General features: G+C 39.9%; 1 protein-coding gene across 2 annotated transcripts in view; it reads right to left on the minus strand.

Moving 5' to 3' along the window:
• The window catches only part of MTCL1 (microtubule crosslinking factor 1), a 50087-nt gene that overhangs the window by 9404 nt on the left and 16171 nt on the right, over positions 1 to 24512 (minus strand). For both annotated transcript variants that reach the window (XM_017819513.1, XM_017819514.1), the window contains exons 4-10: positions 24276 to 24368; positions 21230 to 21460; positions 19390 to 19578; positions 12954 to 13121; positions 7592 to 7846; positions 3618 to 3923; positions 1370 to 1401 (exon numbers count right to left, since the gene is read on the minus strand). In XM_017819513.1, coding sequence (XP_017675002.1) covers positions 1370 to 1401; positions 3618 to 3923; positions 7592 to 7846; positions 12954 to 13121; positions 19390 to 19578; positions 21230 to 21460; positions 24276 to 24368 — 1274 coding nt within the window. The remainder of the gene's footprint in view (positions 1 to 1369; positions 1402 to 3617; positions 3924 to 7591; positions 7847 to 12953; positions 13122 to 19389; positions 19579 to 21229; positions 21461 to 24275; positions 24369 to 24512) is intronic.

The raw sequence follows: 24512 nt of genomic DNA on the forward strand, positions 1-24512 counted from the left end.
TGCACTGTCTGCTCACGTATAAAACCAGTTCAATCATAGAATCATAGACTAACCTGACTTGGAAGGGACCCACAAGGAACATCAAAGTCCAACTCCTGTCCTTGCACAGGATAACCTCAAAAATCATACCATGCATATAAGAACATTGACCAAACGCTTCTTGAAATCTAGAAGGCTTGGTACTATGACCACTTCCCTGGGGAGCCAGCTCCAGTGCCCAATCACCCCCCAGGTGAAAAAGCTTTTCCTAATTTTCCTTCCTTTGCCCTTTCTTTTATTAAAGTCCCCTTTTATTATCTTTAAAATAGCTGTGAATGCAAACATTGCTGATGTGTCAGTAAAGGTACCAAATGGTTTGTTAATGGTTCTTAATTTACTGCTTTCTCATGGATTACTGCTTGGCAAATGTCTGAAATATGGAACAGTAGGATGCATTTAAGAATTATACCATTCATAGAAAATGAGTGTTAGTGACAATGCAAGGCAGACTTTTCAAACAAGTGTGGAGTATTTCTGACTTGCTGGGAAATCAGTAAATCCACTCCCACTCCTGAGACTGCCCAGGCTGCACAGCTGGTGCGTAGTGATGTGGGACCTCCAGCTGAGATGCTGTTACATTGAACTGGCTTGGTGAGTTGAGCTCATGCTGAAATTCAACCCAAGGGAATCTCCAAGTGATAATGCTGAATTCTTGGCTTTCCCGCATTTCACTCACTCATACAAATCACAGGCATTCAGCTGAGTTGCCCTACTGCTTTGTTTAAAAAAAAAAAATCACACAAAAAACCCCCTATCTGAACAGGACTACATAAAAATGCAAGTAAGTGTAGTTATCAGAATCATCTCAGTGAGGTAACTCAAGCTATGTGAGAGCTCAGCAAGTAGTAGTTTTCATGTATTAGTGATCTGGAGGACAGAGTAAAGTCACACTGTGAGTTTTTAATCAAGAGCTCCAGCTGCAGTTGGGGTGTTTCTGTTAGGCAGTCAGGTGAATACAGTTTTTAAGTGGATCTCCAAGTCAGAACCTCTGGTTTGCATCAGTGGCAATCTCAGAGAGCATGGGTTGGGTTTCAGTATCTACAGTTTTGCACTACTCACTAAGGTAGGTGTAGCCTTCCCTGTAAGCTGCAGCTTCATGTACTTTCCTACAGTGTGATCTTTGTGCACTACAGCTAAATATGGCCCAAGTTATTCAGAGTAGAACAGAAGCATATTGAGATAAATTAATCCCTGGGTAAATCCATTAATCTGGATAGCAGGCCACTTAGGAGGCGGCACAGCTATGCCTCAGGTCTGCGGTTTGGGTGCAGAGAGCTATAGTTCTGGCACCCGAATATTTGCTGGGTTTTTCCCTGCAAGTTTTACTCACCTTTGAAGATTTCCTTTGTGTGTTTCTTCCTCCTGATTAAAACCAGAAACAAAATAGAATAAGTTATTTCTGAACCATTAACTTATTCGCTTCCCATTAGTTGCACCAGGTATGTTTGTCTCTAAAAAGTATCTGATTTTCCCTCTCGTAAATAATCTTAAATTGCCAGTGAAAATATTCTTCACTTTATACATAGGCAGTAGAACGGGTAATCCCATTGGGATAACACATTGCACAGGTAAAGCCCGTGTGGCAAATCTACAACAGCCTCGAACTTTTATATGCCCATGCAATCATAAATGCAGGTAGCCTCCAAATGGCTTTTTTCCACGATGTAGTGTTTTGGACCATATATTTGTGAGTGAAAGTGTTCTGTGGAGGTAATCTATATTATATCAGAGACCTAGCTGTGCTGCAGTAAGAGATAAACCGAGGTGCTTTGACATAATATTTCATTTTATGTTTCTCTAGGAATCAACAAGTGGCACCAGTCGATACTCATTAAACTCTTCAAATCAAATGCTTAGGAAGACTGTTGCTTCTTTCACAGGGGGAATACCTGCAGCTTGCTAATGGCATTAAGATGTTTTTATGGCAGTTATTTCCCTGTGACAATTCCCATAATGAGTTGAGGTTTTAAATAGATGCTTCTGAAGCAACTGCTTTGCAGTGATTTTAACTGTTTGCTTATATTTCTAATAAACTATAGGGATTAAAAAGTACGATCAGGATAAAAAGAGTATTAATACCTCTTACTTTTATTTGATCTCATGAAAGCAAGAATATTACCAGCACAGAAGTGCATTTCAAATTGGGACTATTCAGAAACAGCACTGCTTAACTCAGCAAATACCTTCTGGTATTTATCCAGAGTCAGGAAAAAAAATAGTAGTAAACTGATCCTCCTCGCATTCACTGTGGTATAAGTCTGGAATAACACTGGTGTCTTCAGTGGAATTACTGCAGAGTAAATCTGATCTAAGTGAATGCATGATCAGGGTGAAGGCTGGATTGACTTCTGCAGTTAGTACCAAAGAGAAAATATAGTGGAGAGGTAGAGTCAGCAGGCTGCAGTTGTCTCTGTGCATCCTCAGTTAAGCTATTCATTAAACTCCAATCAGTCTCACTTGAACAAACGCTCTGAGGGAAAATTACTTTGCCCAGGTTCCCCTAAAACATGCTTTGAAGGAAAGAAGTTATGCAAATATCACTAAAGACCAAATTTTGCTGCCCACATTTTTGTTAATGACAGTAATGTCTGAAAAACAGAAAAGGGAAGAGAGAGCTCCCTTGTCTAAATATCAGACTTAATCTGAAAGAGAGGAAACAGCAATGAAAATTAAACACAAAACTTAGTTCCCTGACACTAGTATTGACATTCTTCACTGAGCACTTGGACATGCATGAAATAAAAACTAAGAAATAAATATGGGATTCCACACTGCCAGCCATACATTTATGGCACTGAGGGAAGAAAATTTGGAATACACAGGTACCTACAGCTACTTAAAATGTAAGAAGGGCAGTCACATTTCTTGCCTCTCTTAGTATTTTTTGCTTTGCTTCCTCTCAAAAAACCTGATTTTGCAATCCTTTAGCTTTGTACAGCATATGGGAATGGGAAACCTGGGTTTCATTCAGCAGCAATATAAACAGAGGACCTGGAAGTGGTGAAAATAAGCCTCCTGTGGTGCAGATTTTTGCAGGACACAGACTACATTCCCTATGTACCAATGGCATCTTTTAGTGCTGTGTTATACATGTTTATAGCTTTCTGGTATGATTTCAGGGTAGATATTCTTCTGATGAATAACTTTATTTTTTTAACATCTCATCTCACTTACTTATGCTAATCTGGTTAAAAGGCAACCACAGAAGAACAACCATAAAGTGCCTCTCTACGGCACTTACTGCTTTACTAACAAAATAAAAGCCTGTGTTTCTTTATAAATACATACCTACTTACAACTGGAAGTGATTTAATGTTGTGTCAAATATAGTTATCATACATAATATGATGATGAAGTAATCTGGGGACATTTAGGCTGGCTCCCACTTTCTTAGGTGATTGACATTGGTGTAATGGGCTCATAACAAGGAATGAAAACTTGTTCCCACTAAATCCACTACTGGGTAACTGTAAGCAGTGCCTGTGACACAATATCTCATTTCCTACAGCAGGGATGCTGTACCAATTTTGACACGAGAGATAACACGCCAGCATGATAAAATGTAGATGAGCACATACTTCCATTAATCCAGTCAAGAATTTCTCCCGCTCCAGCTGCCGAGGCCGATGCTCATCAGATTCGTCGGGGGAATCAAGAGACAGAGATTCCAGAAAGAGGTTTTCTGTGCCACTGCACCGATCGCTCTCCTTCAGCTTCGACAGCGACCGATCGTCAAACTGAATGGTGTCTGAATCAGAGTAGGATCTGGATCCCATTGGACGAGGCACGTGAAGGTTCCCCTGGGTCGTAAACAGACGACGGCTACTCTCGTTCTGCTCACACAGCAAACCACCTCCTCTTCGTGGGCTCGCTTCTTTCTGAAGCTGGAGACAAGGCAAGTTAAAAGGAGCAGCAATTACTTCTGTAGTGTATGGCGTTTGGCAGAACTCATCCTTCCGCAGGAACAAGGCACCCACACCCTGGGGAGGCACCTGGAGATTGCTGCCTGGTTCCAGGAGTGCACCCCTGAGGGACACAGGCCTTGCTTTACTGGTCCTTCCACAAAGGGAGATGTCTCTAAAACTTTGATGCTATTACTCATGGGATTTTGAGTGACTAGATGTGTGTATGTATAGTTTTGGTTGTTTACATGTATATGTATACATATATACACACTGTATATATACACAAAATAATGCATCTGTCTGTAATTTGATTTTAAAGGAAACAAATCAACACAGACTGTTATTTAAAAGCAATCCTGATAGCAATACAAGTAGAGGCTCAAGGAAGGGTGAGTGATTTGAGTCTCATCAAAACAAACACTTTTTTTTTCCTGGTCAGCAGTACAAAGGTTGGGCTTTGTACTGCTCTTGGGAAACATCATTCGTTTCCACAGGTGGATATTATGCTTAACAAAAACCAAAAATTTTGTTTTATAAATGGTCTAGCCTTAATGCATGGCTAGAGAGTTGACTATTTGTACAGAACAGCATCGTCAAAGGGATTAATTGTGCATGGAAAACATCTTCGAAGAAAATGTGTATTTGTAGAAGGACCATCAAGGCTATTAACTCTACGCTTTGCAAAAGCTCGGTGAAGAGAGGATGATCCATCAGTGAAACTCCCAATGTTAAAATTAGATTATCAACTTCTGATTTTTCTAAACTAGATGTTCAATTTTGCCTTTAATTGTAAATACAACAGGATGGCTAAAATAAGTGATATTTTCAATCATGATGAATGACAACAGGAATCTGATAAGAACTCTGATGTTTTGCTAGAGCAGCATGCTAAGATTAGTGACAATAACCTAAAAATACAAGTCATTCTCTAGAACTCTGGAGATTGATAACCTACAAAACATATTAATCTTGTTACACAGGTTTGGAAAAATAAACAGACATTATGCTGCCTAATTTACATCAAACCATTTGAGGTCCCAAACAATTAAATTTGCACTTGAGCTAAAAACAGTGAGATTTTTTTATTGATTCAGGTCTACAAAAACACAAATGCATCTTCAGTGTTTTGCTCATGATATACAAAATCTGAAACAGTTTTATTAAAAGGAACTAAATTAGGGTGTCCTATAAAGGCAGGGTCGGGAAGGTATATCTCAAGAGATCCTCGAGTCCATTCTCCAGTATATGGGCAAGATCCAAAACAAGGAGAAATGGTAATTACATGCTTTCTCTATAGATAACTCCTATTGCGAGCCCTTCAGATTTTCAGAGATCCTGTAAGAATAATGATCTAGAAACCTTTGTGAGAAAACAGTACGGATGCTGGCTCACTCTCTGAATAATAGACAGCTGACAGAAGAATTAAAGAGAGAAATACTGCCCTAACTTTTCAAGAGAGACTAATGATTTTGAGTCCCCATGTGTTTATACATTTAAACACACTTTTCATGCAGGTAATCTTGTGGGTTTAAGTATTTGTCAATGTGCTCTGTGTGCAATTAACTTTAGGAGCACAGGGGAGAGATATTCTCTAAGGGAAAACAAAGTGACAGAGTACTTAAAAGGAAAAAACAACAACTCTGAGCTCTGAAAAAAGTAGGTCATCATGGTTTTTATATGTGAGCAGTATTCCCATAACAATTCAGAGTAAAGCATTTTATACATTGGAGTGAGCTTTCCCCTTATCATACATGTATTATTCAGGAGCTGTGTGAAAGCGGACAGGCATAGAGCATTAGTATGACATTTGACAAGCACACTTCTGCTATCTCTTAGACTCTGTTTTTCAAACATACACACTGGGGTAGTCTCCTCATCCTCTACATATTGCCATACATGGAATACACACAGAAAACCCCTGGGGAGAAGGACTTCAAAGATATACTAATTGTTTCCATATAAAGCAGGGCATGACTGCAATCTGAGAGGATATTCAACTAAACGCCTGCAAATATTTGGAAGCTTCCTGTCACAGAGGGAAATGTTTGATTATAAGCAAAGATGCAGTTATGAAGTTTTGTAGGCAGGTAGCCAAGATTTCAAATGTTATTTCTGATCATATAGTCCTCTGAAATTAGCTTGATATAATATTTTTTATTTCCCTTATTCATTGCTAATTCTGTGTACAACTCAGTTGCACAATAAATATATAGTTAAAGCCTAGGGGTTTCAGAATAGTAACAAAGAAATCAGTTCCAGAACTAGTTAAGAGCTATTTTGTAGGCTATCCCAAGATGACACTGAGAGGTTATGTCAGGTTTTAAGAGAATTAAAGGCTAGGTAACATTAACGGGGATTTCTCTGTGAGTCTTTAACCAGGTTAAGTCCCTCAAACTACTGAGGATGCATCAAAGAGATAATATTGAAAAAATACAATTTATAAGGATGGGAACATAAACCAAAGAGGTACCAGTGACTGTCCAATGAAAAGTTTCTGTCTACATCCCTAGTATATTGGAAAATTTTCTGAGGGTTACTTAATTCCCATTGTGCAAGAAGAATCTATAGCCATAGCTCAAAACCAAGGTTTAGTCTTGCACATATAATATCTGTGGCTTGTTTTCTTTAACTTCTTTTTGCAGCCCCAACACGGGAACATAAGACACAGACAAAGAACCCTTTTCAAAAACTGATTATGAAGCTACACAGGGCTTTCATCAATTTAACCTGTGAAGCTACTCTCAAGTGTAGTGCTTCCCTCAAGTGTAATGCTCCCCAGACCGCGTGCAGGCATCTGGTGCGGTTCCATTTCTGATGTCCTACGGACAGGAAGTATTCAGTTAATTGAGGACCCACAATTTCAGTTGTTTTTATTACTTTTCCTGGAATGCGTGACTCAGAGATGAACAATGTTCAGTCAAAAACTGTGTATTAACTCTCCCTCATTAAACTCTTTATTTTTTGTGTGGCTTTCAGACAGGTAATAAATTAAGTATAATTTGTCTCTACTACTAAGTAGACGAAAGTATGGATAAGCATGAAAAACAAGGGGATAGGTATGCACTTCTCAGATCTGCAAATGACAGCAGAGTGTGCACAAAATTCATGTGACCGATACTCTTCTGAATATTTAGTATTGATAACTGTGCTATCAGTTAGGGCTCTTCATGTTAATTCCTGTGTTCTTTTGCTAGAGAAAAAAAATTCTGTTGAGACTGAATAGTTGCAGCAGCTGCATCTTTGGTGGCTAATTCACAGATGAACAGGCTCTTTGGCAGGAAGCTGTATACCAAATCTTGAACAACCCTGCATGTAGGCTGAGTGTTTTAGCACAAAGAGATGCGCAAAAGCTTTCAAACAGAATGTGACCATGACTGTTCAGGTTAATTGAAATGAGGCAGGAAATGGCCTTTAACCTGGAGTTGATTTCTCATAAGTGGTCTTTTATAGGGATTATGAGCATTTTCCTTTTACTCCCTTGTGTATGTAAATAGATTTGTAGCATGAGAAACACTGATGTAGCCAAGGAACTCTAACTGTTCCTGTGCTGCTTTTTAATGCAGCCTCTTGACCTTGGCCAGAGTGCAATAATGGTGCAATGTCTCATGCTTTCAAACAGCCACTGCTCACCAAAGTTGACTCCTTACCTGCTCTATCCGCCTGAGCAGCTCCTTCTTTTGACGCTCCCATTCTCGCCGGTCTCTATCAAGCCTGTCCAAGAGCTCCACCTTTTCCCGATTCCAGTTCTTCTCACTGTGCTGGATTTGCCAGCGAAGGTCCATCACCACACTGTGACTGTCAGCCAAAAGCTTCTTGTGCTCCTCTCTTTCCCTTTTAAAAGCTCCCTTTGGATCAGAAGCGAGGCCTTTTTCTCCAGAGGTGTTCTCGCTCTTCCCTTCCAGCTGGCATTAAAGTCAAATGTTAGTAGGATGTTAAATTTTCTGATGGTAAAAGCCTGTGTCTGACAATGGATTTGAGTTAAAGACCTAACTCCACAAAGGAAATGGCAGAATTATGTCAATTCTTGGATCTTATGATCTCAGTAAATGATCAGATATGTTCAATGTGAGAAAAGTTTTAAAACCAAGACAGTGAAAACTACAGGGAATAATTTCCCAAGCTCTAAGAGTTCATGTTATTGAGGCATCATTTGTGGTCTTTCTGATGGGAATAGGGGTACCACTGAAGAGACTTTTCCCAGAACAACCCTCAGCAATGGTCTTATTGTACAGCTCCTCCCACCTTCCAACAAAAGAGGGTGTTAGCAGCAGAAGGAGATGTATGAAGATCATCCCCCCATCTCTGCAGGTTATGGTGCCTGAACTGATTTCAAGGGCCACCTGATGCCACCTTTCCCTCCCTTCTTCAACTTCATGCTCAAGGGTCAGTTCAATCAAAACAGAAGAGCTGGCCAAAGGTAATAGATCCATAGGAAAACATAGGCTCGATCGGGTGTCAGAAGGTCTCTAGTCCAACCCTCTGCTTCCAGCAGGGTAAGTTCTGAGGTCAGACCAGGTTGTACAGGACTTTATTCAGTTGGATCCTGACAAACCTCCAAGGACAGAGATTGTACAACCTCTCAGGTCAACCTGGGCCAGTGCTGGACTGTTGTTTGGGGGGAAAAAGTGCTCAATGGTTTTGTGTAAGTTCAAGTAAGTGAAGAATTTATCTCTGGAGCCAGACCTCTTGTTGACAACTCAGTAGATATGTGAGTGACTCAGAATGGGATGCATCTCCATCCCCTGGCTCTGCAAGTGAACTGGAGTGAAAAGAAGCGAAAATTCATTTCCTCCTCTGGAGTTAAAGTTGTCCTCAAAAAGGTGAGGCAGTAGGTTTGCTGGGAAACATATTCCTTTAGCAAGAGAGAAGGACAACACCTTCACCTTGCCCTATGTGAAAATTAAGCTCAAACTTTCTGAGCAAAGGGAAGTTCAGATTGGATTCAGGAGTGGTACTTACTAGTCTCTGGAACAGCCTCCCCAAATAAATGACCAAGAGGTCATTGCTTGAGTCATTTAAAATTGTATTGAGCTCCAGAGAACATACTGTTATAGCCACTTGCAGTGATAGGGAAATCTTAAAACAGCTGCATCCTCTACCATTAATATCCAAAGCCCAGTTGTTTTCAAATAACCGACCAAAAAAAAAAATCAGTTCTAAAGGAGCAGCACCCTATTTTAACAAAATCAACATGACACTACTTTTCTCACACTTTCCTATTTCTTCAGTGCAAATCTGTGGCACCCACAGCGGTGTGTGACAGCTGTCCTGCACACAACTTCTTGGCTTGATGGCAGACCGGAGGTGCTATGGGGCAAAAACACAGAACATTCCAGGAGAGGCAGCTCTGTGCTGAAGATCCATGATGGGAGACACCATCCTGGGAATTGTAGCTCCTCAGGAAGCTAGAAAGCTTTGCTGCCTTTCTACACACTGCTCACATGTTAGTTCAGCAATATGTAAAAATATCACTGCTAGTTTCCAAACTCACCGCTATCTTGAGGTAATGGCCTCTTGCCCCTTGCTACATCTTTCCTCTGCCTATTCACAAGTTCTCAACTCCATTTTATGGGGCTGCAGGAGCCAAAGTTGGCACTGGAGCCAGGGTCAGCAACGTTGCCACCCACCCTTTTGTGTGCTTGTTTTAATTTTACTGTTCTGTGTGGCTCACCCCCTGTTGCTCTTGCAAGTGCCTGCTGGGTTTACTAAGTAACTGTGACAGTAAATAATCATGAATTTCAGGAGTGTCACTGCAGAGCTGAGATCAGCCAAAATAATAAGGGACTAATGAAGTAAACTCTCTACTAGAGTTTTCTTACACCTAAGCCTGACAGAGGGCTGTTTAGGACTTGTTCTTTGTGCTACATGTAAGTCTTCTTTCAAGGACCTTTAATGCCCTTGCAGACTTCTCATCTTGCAATAGGAGCTCTTAAGGGAGGTTGCTGGAGTGTCTGGGGTAAATCCAAGTAGCCTGGAGTGCAGACTCAACCTTACCACTCTGCTACCCCCTGGAGAATGCTGACACGTGCAGTAGTAGCTCTGGCTAGCGTGCTAAGTAGTGAAGACACACCAATGCCTGCGATAAATTCTTTAGCTGGTATGAAACATGAAAATGCTAAAAGCAACCTATAAGGCAAACAAATGCTCAGTTGCAATAAATACAGTGTGTATGATTATTCTATAAAGCAAATTCCTTCCATTTTTTTGAATCTCAAAAAAATAGCAAAATGTTTGACCTCAACAAGACTCATTCTCTCTCTCCCCTTATATCACTGAGCTCTTCACTACCACTGGGCAAATTCTTAGCCTTTCAGTCAGCAAACAAAACCAGTGGTGGTGCTGCAAAAGGCAGGAAAACTGAGAGATGCAGTGGGAAGCAAGAACAGAATAGTGATATCCGAAGAATGTATGGCTGCCCTTCAAGGGCCATGCCCAAGCTGCCAAAATACGCTAAGTCATCCTGTGCTGGACCACAGGCTCACCCACACCAGAGTGCTGGACTGTGCCCCATTTAAGAAGTCTGTAAGTATAAAGATGATTTCAAAACCAAGGCAAGTATACAGTGATACACCTTCAGAGTAATTTCCTGGTGTTCAGTGATTTGGGACCTAAAACCCTTTCCGGTCAGAGGTGGTGTCCTTATACTCAGGAGACAGTTCCTGGTGTCTATGAAAAGAAGAACCACGCTTCTGGCAAGTAGAGAGTGCTTCTGCCTGTTTTGACAAAACAGTTCAAATCATGGAGGAAAGGTCATTTGATGGTTCCTTAGCATGAAAGTTTAGATGTGACTTTCTTAAACCTGATAATGGTGACCAGATGCCTCTCCATGTGTACCCCAGACATCCTGAAGCTGGACAAGTCTCCAAACTTTTCTCAGCTTCCAATTCCCAGGATATGGGGATTTTTCACTTGTCCAGCTGGAGGCTGAGGATTACTGTGATTCTTTATTGCCTCAGCATTATCACAATTCCATATTTTGGGAGAAATCTAATTATTTCTTATCTTAAAAACAATGTCTATGGATCCTTCTGCCAAATAAGATGTATATACATTTCTGACAGACAAGATTTTATTTTTAATGATCTTTGCAGTGCTAAAACACCAAAGCAGCAGGCAACAGTACACTGTCACCTCTGATATGCAGTGCTTTTATATCAAAAGAGTTTTCTTTCCTTTTTTTCCCTTTTTTTCCTATACAGAGAGAGTTGAGGCATCAAAATGCAAAACAATAGCCAGTGACTATTAACAAGGAGTTGACTCTCTTGAAGAAAAGGCTCTTATTAATTGACCTACTGCTTCATATAAGAGGTGGAAAGCAGCAGCAGTGAAGACAACAGTGGAGACTAGACACACCTTGATCCTCTGTAGGCTTGTCAGGATGTTGGCAGCTCTACGCGAAACCTGTGGCAGGAGGTGGGTTCATCACCACCAATCAACACAACAAAATGGCATCATGAGAAGTCCTCCTACACACACAAACCTGACAGACTTGACTATTATTTGGTTAAAGGTGTGCTATCTTTTTGCTACTGCATTAGAGACCTGCTTTTACTGTGAAATAGAAATTGTGGGGAATTGGCTAAGGAAGACAGTTTCAGGTCTGAAATATTGACCAGTTTCATTCTTTTCATTTGCTTGGAAAAATGTAAAGAGCAACACCCATAGCTCAGTAATTACCATATGTTATATATTATTACTAGTGGAGCAGCAGAGGTAGCAAAGAGCCTGGTAAAATCCCCAGAAAGAAGGGTTCAAATCTTCCTTCTCCCTGAACTGTCCTGGTGCCAAACACCAGCCAAAGCAGCAGCCTGGAAATTTATTGCCCATACAAAGGCAAAGCACACTAGCTCTAAATCAGCAGTTCATGGTCAGACTTTCCCTAAGTTTTGTTCTTTGTTGCCATCTCGAGCTTAAGGTAAATCTATCATCAAGATATTTTGAAAGGAGTGAAAATGGGAACTGATTTTGTTTCCTTTCTCAAGTGATGCGTTGTTTGGAAATGTGTGTGCATTGAGAAGCAGCAGAACTGAGCATCTGAATCTGTTGAGAGGAGACTGCTAAAAATGAAAGCTTCTTCCTTCATTCCGGGAAAGCAGCCCACAGTACCTGAGCAGGAAAAGCAGCACTCACATCTCAATCCTGTGCGTCATAGTGAACCTCTAACGTTCAGTAAATCCTTCTAAATGTACCACCCTCCCAACAGTGAATATTTTTATTATATTTTTCCTTCTGCTGAGAAGCTCTACAATTTTTCTCAAGATCTGAATGTACTAATTCTCCCACCCCTCCACTCTTCAATGTGGAAAATAAGAGCTTTTATGTCATCAGCTTTGGAAATTAATTCTTGTGGGTTTTTTGCTGATTTGCTTTCATGCTGCTTCAGAAACAGTACATCTTCTGTGAACTGCTGTACGTGACATTGAAGCACCTGGTACCAGGTTTTATAGAAACACTTCTAACAGTATCCCAATGGCAAGTAGCTAGAGTTCTCTCTTTAGTGGGGTACCATCCATCTCTAACCAGGAGCTTTGAATAGCTAGTTTAATATTAATATATCGATCTATCACTTCAATATTATTAAATCACTCTGTTCTTTCCTATGCGTTACATATCACAGCTGTTATGTGCCAAGGCACAGTGACAAGCTAATTGTTAGCATGCCAACATCAAGACATTTTTCTCTTCAATAGATACAGGCCTCTCTGCATGTCTCATTACCACAGCTGATACATTACCAGCCAACTCTTCTGAGAAAATACAGCAAGAGATTCAGTTCCTTTGTCCTCAGTGACATTACACAGTACCTACTACATGGGCACTTGTACTGGGACAACTGGAAATCCAAGAGGCAACTCAAGAGGCAAAGGTTTGCTCAGGATTTGGGAGCAGGGAGCTTTCAGGCACCAGGTAAAATGCAAAAATATAGTCTCTTTCCTTTCTGTCACAGATTTCCTTATTCATTAGGCACTTCAGGCATTCTTTACAGGTGTGGGGCATAGGGGGTGTTACCTGTTCGAGGCGACACTTCAGTTCGGTCATTTCCACCTCCCAGGCTGCCTTGTGCAGGGCATACTGCTGCTGGAGCCCCTGGCGCTCGCGCTCCTCATCCCGCAACTCCGAGCGGAAGTCATCCAGCAAACCTTTCAGAGCATTCAGGAGCTTCCGATTTTCGCTTGCCTGCCACAACAAAGCAAACAAAATGCTGTCATTGCATGGCTTTAATCTCTAGTTTCATTTTTAGGAGGAAAAATGAGTGTGTGTCCACTGCATAGAAGAGAAAGTGCCTGGGCTAATTTTGCATGAGAAAACTAAGAATAGCAATGTCTTCTCTGTCTACAAGCAGCTCAGGGAAGTGGTTGAGTCACCATCCCTGGAGGTGTTTAAAAGATGTGTGGCTGTGACACTCTGGGACATGGTTTGGTGAGCAGTGTTGGGTTTAGGGTTGGACTCCATGATCTTAAGAGTCTTTTCCAACCTAAATGATTCTATGATTCTGCGATTCTGTGATTCTAGTTCTTGTTAGTCCTAGTCCTGATGCTTCATGAAAGTCAAAGATACTTAAGTCACCCTGAAAAAAGCACTAAGCATCTTTCTAGACCGAGGACATCTGTAATAATTTCTTTTTTAATACTGTAAATGCAAGCTAGAGTGTCATTCTTGAGGGTTTTTGGATAGCTAAATGTCCCATACATGCGGTCATTGCTCAGTATCAAATCCCAAATATTTGTAAACCACATATAAAGAAAAGGCATTAATTTTCAGTGCTTTTGCATTATAAGATAAAATCTTTTGGGAAATGAAGTGAGGTTTTGAGTATCTCTGCTAAGGTGTTTCATTAGTCTGTACTTCATACTTCTGCTCCACCCCAGGCAGTTGCACCCAGGTTAGCTTTGCAGCAGCACCCTTCTTGGTACCAAAGGCACAAATGCCAGGCAGGTCACTTTTCCTCTTGTAGATGGGATCAAAGAACAAACCCCTATCCATGTCTTGTTGAGAGTTTCATGGTCATACTGAAAATGTTGTCTGTGCTCTTGTGCTAGCCAGAAGCCAAGAATGGAGTTAAATTAGAAGTCTAGCCCAGAGGTGGCATCATGTATACTTATTCAAATCTCTAATTTCTTTTCTTAGTTTTGGCATCTACTTTCTGCACATTCTCTGAAGACTTGCAAAACCTGCCATTTTTATGTTAAACATCAAAAAATGTTTTCTGCATCTTCATTCTAGACAAGTAAAAGAAAAGGTTTCCCATCATTTTTTGCAGTCATTGAATCAGGAAACAGAAACATATAACATGATTTATTTATCCAAAATTTAAATCAAATCTTCCCAAAGAGCCTCTCAAAGACTAGAGGAGTAGCCAGAGATTGTATTTGACAAGTTATTCTGAATAGAAAATACTTTTAAGAAAATTATATTTGATTAGCAGACACAGCATGAGCAGAAAAGTGGGAAAGCTTACTCAATAAATTCAGCATTTAATCACCTGATTCTCACAAATGTGTTAACTTCCCTGGGAAGGCCTAACTCAAATTAGCTGTCTTGATTCTTGGATGATAGTCTAATTGATTTTATTTTTTATTTGTTTTCCCAAGTAAGGGCTTCCTGCAATTCCTCTTATCTGGTGTTTCACAAAGTAACTACACAGGGAACTTCTTGGAAGACAAGTCAAGTAAGCAGATGTATGCAAAGATCTAATAATTTTCTTGTGCTTTTTCCAATGACAATAATTACAAAATTTTATGTAGGCAACTAAGATGATTTCATATGTTCATCAGATTTTTGGCATCACTGAGCCCACCTCACCCACTTTTTGTAATTACTAATCATACATACCACGGTGCCTTTTTTCTCTAAAAAATAAAAAAATGTGGTCTACTTTTTCCAAGCTATTTGATACATCAGCAAAAATATGCTAGATGGAGGGAAATAACTGCAGGTGCTCACTGACTGACGTGTAATCTGTTTGGGCTAATGAAATGTGATGGCGTACAACATAGGGTTTTGTAAGAAACGCACCCACAGAAGCAGAATTAATTCCATTAACATTTAATGCCAATTAGCAGCTTCCTACTATACAGCAGCAGTATCCATCATGCATATAAGATCACCTACTATTCAATATGCAATGAGATTTTATGTTTCCATCATGAATTTTCATTCTAATACCTAATTAAAGCTAAATTCTCCAAACATCTCAAGCCCCTTGTGTAATAATCAGAATAAGAACTCCTTTGAAGATTTACCCTTAGTGTCACAACAGGAGCTGCTGGGTATTGAACACATCAAAATCTGGTCTCATCCTCTTTGAAAACCCCGACCCCAAATATCTGTGAAGTACTTTCATTCAAGAGCCATGTTCTCGGTTTTCTGGTGTGCTGCATAAACCTTTCTCTGGCAAAACAGTCTAAAGGCTCTACGAGGGAAATGAGGCAGAAGAAAAATAAAACCAAATGACACTAAAGCAAGCTACATCTCTCATTCCTTTGCACACATTTGATAATTTTAGAGTCCTATAAAATTTGTTTTGCAAAGAAAGGAGTTCTGGGCTAGTACATAAAGGAACCAAATGAGCCTCATTGCAGGTTTGTAGCCTACTGGGATGAGGGCATGTCTTATTTCTAGAGGCATTACATCAATGTCACTGTTATGAGACAAGTACACCAGGTGCTCCCAGGCTTGCTGGGATTTTAAGCACCTTGCCAATATAAATCCAATTTTGGTTACATNACAACTTTGTATTTACAGTCTGAAGTCGGAGAGGCCTGTGAGATTATTTTTTTCTGTTTTACCAAACTGGAGGGGTTTTGGAGAATAGACAAAGTACTTTTAAGAGAATATGCTCTGAAATACAAGATTAACATCTAGACATGCTTTAGATTTCTGTTGGTAAAATGGCCAAACAGCTTCTGCATAAGAATAAGTCCTGTAAATACACAACAAATATTGTTATAATCTTTCCCTTCCTTTCAGGCATGTTGTACAGCAGAAGAAATTTGGCATGTCTGTGCTTCCCTGGACAGTCTCCCATGCAAGGAGATGGCTCTTTAGTACCTTAATAGTTTCCAAAATTTAAAGCTTGGAGAAATATGACTGATTCACAACTGATCTAAGACAAGAGAATTACAAAAGCTTCTCAAAGGTTTCAAGTCTTGTTGTATCCACAGCTCTGCAGCTGACAACAAGCCAAAACTTTGTGTAATAAATCGCAATTAAATTCCAGGACTTTGGAGCATTTACTAAGTTGAGTTAATCACAGAAATGGGAGTCTCCAGCTCTAGAAAAGTTTTGGACCAGAGTAATTGCTTGCAGCTTGGTTATGCTTTTAATCACAATTGTTTTTTCTCTGAGAATTTCACTTGAGTATTTCACTTAAGAATTTAGCCACAGTATTACAAGCAGTTTAATAGAGCAGTCAATTAAAAACACAAGGTCAGGAGCCTAAACAGCAAATGATAACTGTGTATTTTCTCTGTCCAATCACAAATCTGGGCAAAAGGGAAGCTGGATCTTGGTGCAACTCATTGTAGTATATTTAGGGTTTAATGACTATTCCTTTGGGCTTTTCTCTTAGCTAAGCTTTGAAAACAAACATTGTATGATCACAAAGAGGTCTAATTGGGGGTTTTCTTGACAGTCCTCCCAGCAACAACACTACTGTATTGGTTTTTAATGCTTTTTCCACTGGACAACAGATGTGTAAACTCTTTTATTCTTACTGCCCTGATCTTACACCATGCAACAGGCATTTCATCCTTTCTACTCAACTGAACCAAAGCTCGTTCTTTTTCCACAGGCTGTTCTCCCTGATCTCTTACTGTACACATAGGAGTACTGACTTAACAGCAAGCCCTTCTCTGCTGTGCCACCAGCCCAACTTACCTGTTTATCTCCTGCCCATGACCAGACTTCCAGCTTGGCTCTTAACCTTACTAGTTCCTTGCCTGACCCTTTCTGCCATGTGCTCCAGCTACCAGCCAAGGGACAACGTCATGCAGAGAAAGATGAATTGACCCCTCTCAGAGACCCCATCTACTCTGCCTCTCATCAGCTAATCTTTTTTCTCACCTTTCCACTTTGCCATGACTTCATCCCTCCACACACTGGCCACATAAAAATCCCAGACAAGTCAGATGTGTAATTTCCATCCAGTTGAGTATTTCAAATCATAATAATATAAAATTAAAGGTTGCTTGTTGAAATTAAGGCCTCTAGGCTTATAATTTTTCTCATAACAATTCCACTTTCCAGTCAGTGTAAGAAAGTCAGCAGCAAGAGTGCTGGCTGAAAATACAAAGCATTAAATATTAAAAGTAAATGTTAAAAATAAATGTGGGTAACCTCAAGTTACCATAAGCCCTTTCTTTTTTCTGACCTAGTTATCCCAGCCACTCCTAGACTATCTCAAAATTTCATTCGTGGTGTGAAACAAGTGCTGATGTATTTCATCTTGGCGCTTATAAGACAGAACCAGTAACTTTGGGTTCTCCTGGGCAGGTGCAAACCTTGGAGACTTTCAGCTGCACCACTCACTCCAAATTCCCAGTATAAGTGGTTTTTTCCAGCTGTGGGCTTAAGGAACCTGCAGAAGATCCCCAAAACTCTGGGTGTTTTTCAGCACATTAGTGCTTGTTAGAAGATGTACTTGCGTGAGCAGGCAAAACAAAAAATAGTGCTTAAAATGAGAAATATTCAGCAAACTCACTCATTCTTGCAGTGTTGAAATAACACTTTTTCCTGGTTGGAAAGCAAGACACGTATTTTACCTTCACAAGTTCATTTGTATATCATGCACTATTCACTATGATGAGGTGTACTAAGATGTGGTCTGTTCCTATGGATCATTTCTTTAAGCAAGATTAGCTGGAACTGCTACAATGTATATCAAAATGAATTATAAGCAATCTATTGCCCATTTCTGCTACCTTAATTGAGATTAATGCCTAAGCACTGATTAATTCAAAGAGGACATAATTTATCTGAATATTCTTGGTCATTTTAAGAGATCTATATGGAAAGTAAGTACATGACAGAGTTTGTAAAGAGATAGCATTTTGGTTTATACTTATTTTACTAATTCTAGATTAAATCAGTCTACAGATGGAATGCAAATAAATGATACGTTTCAAGAGCATCTCTTCTATGGCCTTCTACAGCCTTTACAGAAGAAGAGCTTCCTGAGAGGAAGACAGTGATGGGGTCTGTGTGACCAGCAAGATAGAACCTTTCCAAACACCAAACTGATCAAATGAATACTAACTTGGTAGCACACTTCACAGATAATAATAGCTAGAAAATGGAGTTGTCAGTTAGCACAATGAAAAAGGAAAGCAAAAATGTATATATATTTAAAATAGAATATGAAGCAGTATAAAGACCACAGGTCTCTACCGTTTTTATTCAAACAAAATTGTAACTGAAGCTACATCTTAAACTATAGAGGTGGGTTGCAAAACAGCCTGTGCATCTCCCAGCCTAACCTTATTATAGGATAGAGACTGTTGCCTGTTACAACATACAGAAAATAAACAAATAGATTGTACATAATCATGAGAGTCTGCGGAATTCAAGGTTAAGCACTGAAATGCAAAGACACACACAGTCCCCAGGTCCTGCAGCAACTCCAGCAAAGTACTGGGGTCATGGAGAGTACATATTTGGCTGAGACCTGTCACTGTGGATCAGGCTCCCAAGCCAATGGCCCAAATAGAGATGGGACACAAGGCATAAAGATTCAAGACTTTTTTTCATTGAATTTGTGTTTTACATAGAATTCTCACTCCATTCTATTTATTGTTGCAAATAATTCCATGTAACAGAATGATTTCATATGAACAGTTTCCATTTCAAAAATATAAGAGGTCTTTCTCTGAATATTTGCTATTACTATTGGTAGGACTGCTAGTATATTAAATACACAAAGGGAAAAGCTAGGATATATGGCAGTGCTCTGACACACAGTCAGGGCACAGGAGATGCCAGGGAAAAGTTAACGTGATTTTCTTTCAAGCTTTTAAAACCAAGCCCAGTGAGAGGAAGCACTGGGAAACATTAAATGCATGTGCTAGTTTCTTAAATTATTTAAAGGAAATAAAACACATCTTCTTGCTAAAAGCTTGACAGTAGAATACAATAGATATGTTCAGACAAGATGAGCATGTAAATTCTGCAAACCATCACATACTGATAGATGTTTCTGGGCAAACAGCCACAAGAGGAAATAGGATTTTTCACTGATAGCATCTGCCAACAGAACAGTAACCACGTGGCTTTTGATTAAATTTAAATATCAATATAATGGATGAAATCCACTGTAATTGCTGTGTAGCTAGAAGTATTTTTACAAGTATGATTTTAGGTGGTTTAACACAGGAGCACAGAAAAATGATCTCCCTTGGAAAATCTACAATATCCATTCCCAGGGCAAGATATATAAATGGTGTATTACCTGCTTCTGCTGCTGCAGTAATTCTGCAGTCTGCAGCTGTGGTCCACGATCAGTGCTCTCCATGGTGGGACGCTGGGAGAAATCTGTCAGTGGAAACACAACATCTTCTTCCTCCTCCTCTCGCTCTGCATCATTCACCTTCTGCTCAGACTGAATGCCAAAGTCTGGAAGGGCCTCAGGGTGCTCAATCTAAAATGCAAGAGAGGGGACACGTGAACATTCTTTTGCCATTTACCTTTGGGGACATAAATCTACTGAAGGACTAAGGGAAGGGACTCTCTTCCCGTGCATCTCCATGGTGGGATATATTGACTTCAACTCTATAAGCTACAGAATTAATCTTTGGGTGATATGATCAAAGAAATGATGTTTGGGTGATATATGACATGTTGCATATGTGAACACAACGCTATGCAGGCCTGCTAAATAGGAGATCTATGCAGCTGAGAAGATGGGTCTTATGTAGCATGATGGATATAATCCATCACACATTAATGAAAAGCTATACAAGACGTTGGTGTATTTTCTGATGAAGATATGGAGATCAGGGGGTATCCAAATCTATCACTTTATTTTCTGTAGTAGTGTTAGCAAAACACAACTCCAATAATGACTAGAGTTGGACTGATTATAAATTTACCAGTCAAAAAATCCAAACAGCCAAAAAAGGAAAGCTCTTTTTGTATTAGAAGATGAGCTAGTTTACATAGAAACAAATTAGTACTGCAGAAGTAAAGTAGAAGCAAATTATTTCTAAATAGCTACTCATCTCTTGTTTCTGACTCATATTAACAGCAGACAAATGCAAAGATGTTCATCTACCCTTACCTAAGAATACAAAATATTGAGTATTCAACTTAAGCATACTCCTACCAGACCTGAAAGGTTACTTGTACTGCCAAATGCAGCAAACACTGAAAACCAGTAGATACAAAAGGATCAGAGATACTGAGTAAAACTACTTAGTTGCTTAGCAAATGGTTTCAGAATTGTATGAACCTGCAAAACAGATCTATTGTTCTCAAGAATTTGTATAAAATGTCAGAATGGGCAAACACTTCTAACATACTTTTTTTTCTTTGGGTAAGATTTCCAAATCAAATGGTAATTCTGGGTGTGCAACTTAACACATTTGAGCAGCACCTTTCTTCACAGTGCAGGTTGGTGGGCAATCACACCCCTGCTAAGGTATGTCAGCCTGGGGATTCCAGGTTGTTAAGTACTTCTGAAATTCCTGATCTTGATTTAGTCTCTACTTGGAAAATTATCATGATGGCGACTGGTGTACTGCTGCTGACAGTGATAGACGTGTATGAAGAAGAGGAACAAATAAGAATGATTCATTCTAAGTTCCCACAAGAAGCTGCATAATTCTCCTGCCAACATGAAAACAGAGCTTCCCTCCATCTGTATTGCTGAATGCTTTGTAAGGAACACACTGTGCACATGATGAGAGAAACAACAGCACTCAACCCATCTAAACAGATTTGACTCCCTCAGCTTGCTAACATGTTTTTTTCTTTCAAAAAATTATTCAGGAGTCATATCTTTGAGATCCAATTGAATTTTCATTTACTATGAGAGAGTTTCAGGGTCACATGTTTGTACTAGTTAAGGGTTTCAATTTAAAGATGGGTGATCTGTAACATCTCATGCAGGATACACTTTAGCACAAGCCAGCTTAAGAAAAGCTTTGTGTTTAACTTGAATCCCCTTTCAATCTATGTGCAATTATGAAGTTGCTGATGCCACTTCGTATTTAAAGTCTACACTTAAAGAAGGGTCATCCCAGTACTCCACTGGTTGTAACTCATTTGGGTTATTCAGGTGGGACAGTTACCTCCAATGTGTCCTCCCCTTCCTCCTCCATCCGCTTGCCTCGCCGCCAGTGTTTCAGCAGCCACTTCAGTTTGACATACAAGAGAAAGGTGTCCTGCTTGAAATGCCTGAGTTCTTGCTGCAGTAGACTTTTCTCCTGACTCCAGGTCTTCTCTTCCAGTTTGTTCTGCAAAGTTAAGCTCTGCACTTCCAAGTCTTTCCTCTGCAGGGTCTGCATGTGCTCCTCCTCCAGCTTTAATGGAATGACAGACACCACGTCAATGGGGTGGTGTCCCAGGGCAGTCTCCAGGACTTGTACTTCATTGGGTGAGACTGAAATCTCGAATTTTTATCAGTAGTGAGTAGCTATTGAGTTTGGCTCAATAAGTTCCTCAGCAGTTAGGACTGCTGAGGAAATTAGAGGATAACAGATGATAAAACTTTGCTTAGACAACTGTATGCAAATAACCTGCTGTGGAATTGGATATTTACTTTAAAGATGCACAATATCTCTGATGCTGGTTAAAAAGTTTTTACCACTCGTATTTTCCTCCCTCTCTTGACTGTATCTCTGTAGTAGGTTCCCAGCATAGCCACCACCCCACATTGCTGCACGTACCACACCTACTAAATGCATTTGCAGACATTCATTGGAGGTGGGACCACAGTTGCCCTTCAGACAACCTGAAATATTAGTTTGCCTCTTCCCTCTCAGCCACAGACTGGTCCTCTCCTCTGTGGCTACATGTCCCTCTCCTTCTAGAAGAGCAAAACTTCTGAAGGAATCATATCCAGTATCTCTCATACAACTATTGGCTCCTAACTCCTCACAATTCATGCTTGAAGGCATCTGAATGATACTATAGTAAACAGTTTCTCATTCTGATATTACTGTATCTTGGACACACACAGAACTGAAGAGACAGGAATAGGTTGCAGCTCAGCATTCAACATGTCTCAGTTTCAGTACTAGAAACACCAAGAAAAGCTCTTTAGAGGACACATATAACTACACCTGTTCCAATGCAAGGTCACCTGAAACATTATTCTTTAAACGTGACTTCTCCGTCAATATTTCAAAATCAAACCATGGCATGACCTGCACCCAACAACACTTGTACAAGTTAGTTGTACAACATCTCATGTTCTGCATGGATGAGATAGTGTTTCCACTTCAATCAAGCTGTGGTTCACATTAATAAAGAAAAGGCAGATGGAAAATGAGTACAGAGTCACTGCTTACAGATGCCAGTTTCCACTATTTTCCATGCTGTACAACAACAGACTCTCCCTTTCCTGACCAGCTCCATAGATGAAATCTATGAAAGCCACAGTACACTAATGACCACAACAATTCAAACCATTGGAACACAGCCTTGCAACAAACAACGTTCGCATAGTAACAAAGAATACTTCAGGAACAAGGACTCCCTAGCAATAAATACTGCTAGGAAATACATGTTTGATTTCCATAGCAATATTCAGATGCTTCTGACACAGGCTACTAGTCCATACTAGATGGTTTACTGTGGACTTGCCTGCCATCTAAATGATGTGCTCCGGCATAATGCAAATTTTTAGCATCTACGCTACTATGTCTTAAAAAGTTCCTGATTAAATTAAAATTATTTACAGTAGTTGCTGACTTAACCGTGTTTTAAATGAAGCTTAAAAGTAGCCTGGAACAAGATTAGCTATAATGGCCCGAAAAACATACATGCAACTCCTAATAACACTTGGAGACTGTACACTGCTAGCACACATTAATTTGATGTCATTAAACATTCCTAAAAATGAAATAGTAAAAAAGGAGCTGATTTTAAATTTAATTTTTACAGGAAGAAACAAATAGATTTGATGCTGATGCATGTTCTTCCTCCAAATGAAGTTATGGTTAAACACAGCAAAGATCTGATTCATTTCCACCAGAAATCCTGGTAGGTGATAAAAAACAAACACTATCAACCGGATGGGCATAGTCTGGAAAAAAAATGAAGAATCCAGAGGACATTTTTATTCTTCTGTTTCTACTGGCTGTCAACATAAACAGCTAGCTTTGATTTTGCTGCATTTTTCATTGTTTTTTACAAGCTGTTAGGATCTAAGTCCCTGTGGTCACAAATTCTTGCAAAGACTCTAGTGGAGGCAAATTCATAGAGTATTATGCTTTTTCAAAGGATATCAATTGCAAAAAAAAAAAAAAAAAAGAACTTTAGGAGGCAGGCATAGCTTCCAAAAAGCTTTCATGGCCAAGGCAACTAGGAAGAAAATCAATTAACTGGTTGCCTTCAAACTGGTTGCTCCAGTGGACATCAACTGGAAATTAAAGCTAGTTATGAAAAAACAGAGAGATACCACTTGGGCCTAAAGAGATTAGTTGGCACAAGGAAGAATGTTTTACACTATGCAACAATTTTGCTGAGTTTAGTCTATGAAGTAAATTTAAAAAGAAAACTTCAGTTAAGAGCCAAACAGCCTGCAAAAGTTAGCAACAGATTTTTTTCACTCTAGGAGCTAGAGACCACAAAACGATTGACTAATCTGTTCCAGCCTTCAAAAGAGCAGGGGGAGCCCATGTAAAAAATATGATTTATTCACCAGATATTAACAAGAAGGTTGGAAGAATGGGGTACAAGAAATACAAAAAAGTCCTGATCTGTATCTCAGTTACGTGTGTGTAATGACTCCCCTGACTTTGGAGAAGTGTTCGATCTTCTTTGGGCTAGGAGGAGTCAGAATAGGGCATAGTGCCAAACTGCACACCTAGAGATCAAAAGCACCCTTCTCCCCAGCTCACGGAGAGCTGAAGGGGCTGATATAATTCTTCATGCGGTATTTCATGTCTCTACCACGACTTCCTCCACAGAGGGAAGAAAGCAGAGAAGCCAGATTCACAGTGGCAAAATAGGCTTGAGTTTGCATTTCCTCAAATTCCAGATTCTTCATTTACTGAGATGAGGTCAAACAGGCACAGCCATCAGGACACACATTCCCAAGTCCTGACAAACAAGGTCCACGTCACGCGCCATGGTCATGCGTCTCTCCCAGCAGGTGGGTTTTGTATTTACCTGGATGATCCTTTCAGTAAACTTTTCTTGCTCCTCTCGGTGAAGTCTTGTCTCCTGCTCAAGCTGAGCCTGAAGCTCCTGTATCGATACATTCTGTACAGGTAAAACAGGGGAATCCCTGAGCTGATCAGCAGGACAAAGGAATAGGTTTACCAGAAAATGTGTCTCCGTGGTTTAAGAAAAAGGAAAAAAGAAAAGAACTGCAGGACAGACATCTGCACAACTCACGGTTATCAA

This window comes from Lepidothrix coronata, unplaced genomic scaffold (assembly GCF_001604755.1).
Source record: "Lepidothrix coronata isolate B3197 unplaced genomic scaffold, Lepidothrix_coronata-1.0 Scaffold75, whole genome shotgun sequence".
In the NCBI taxonomy this organism is placed as follows: Eukaryota; Metazoa; Chordata; class Aves; order Passeriformes; family Pipridae; genus Lepidothrix; species Lepidothrix coronata.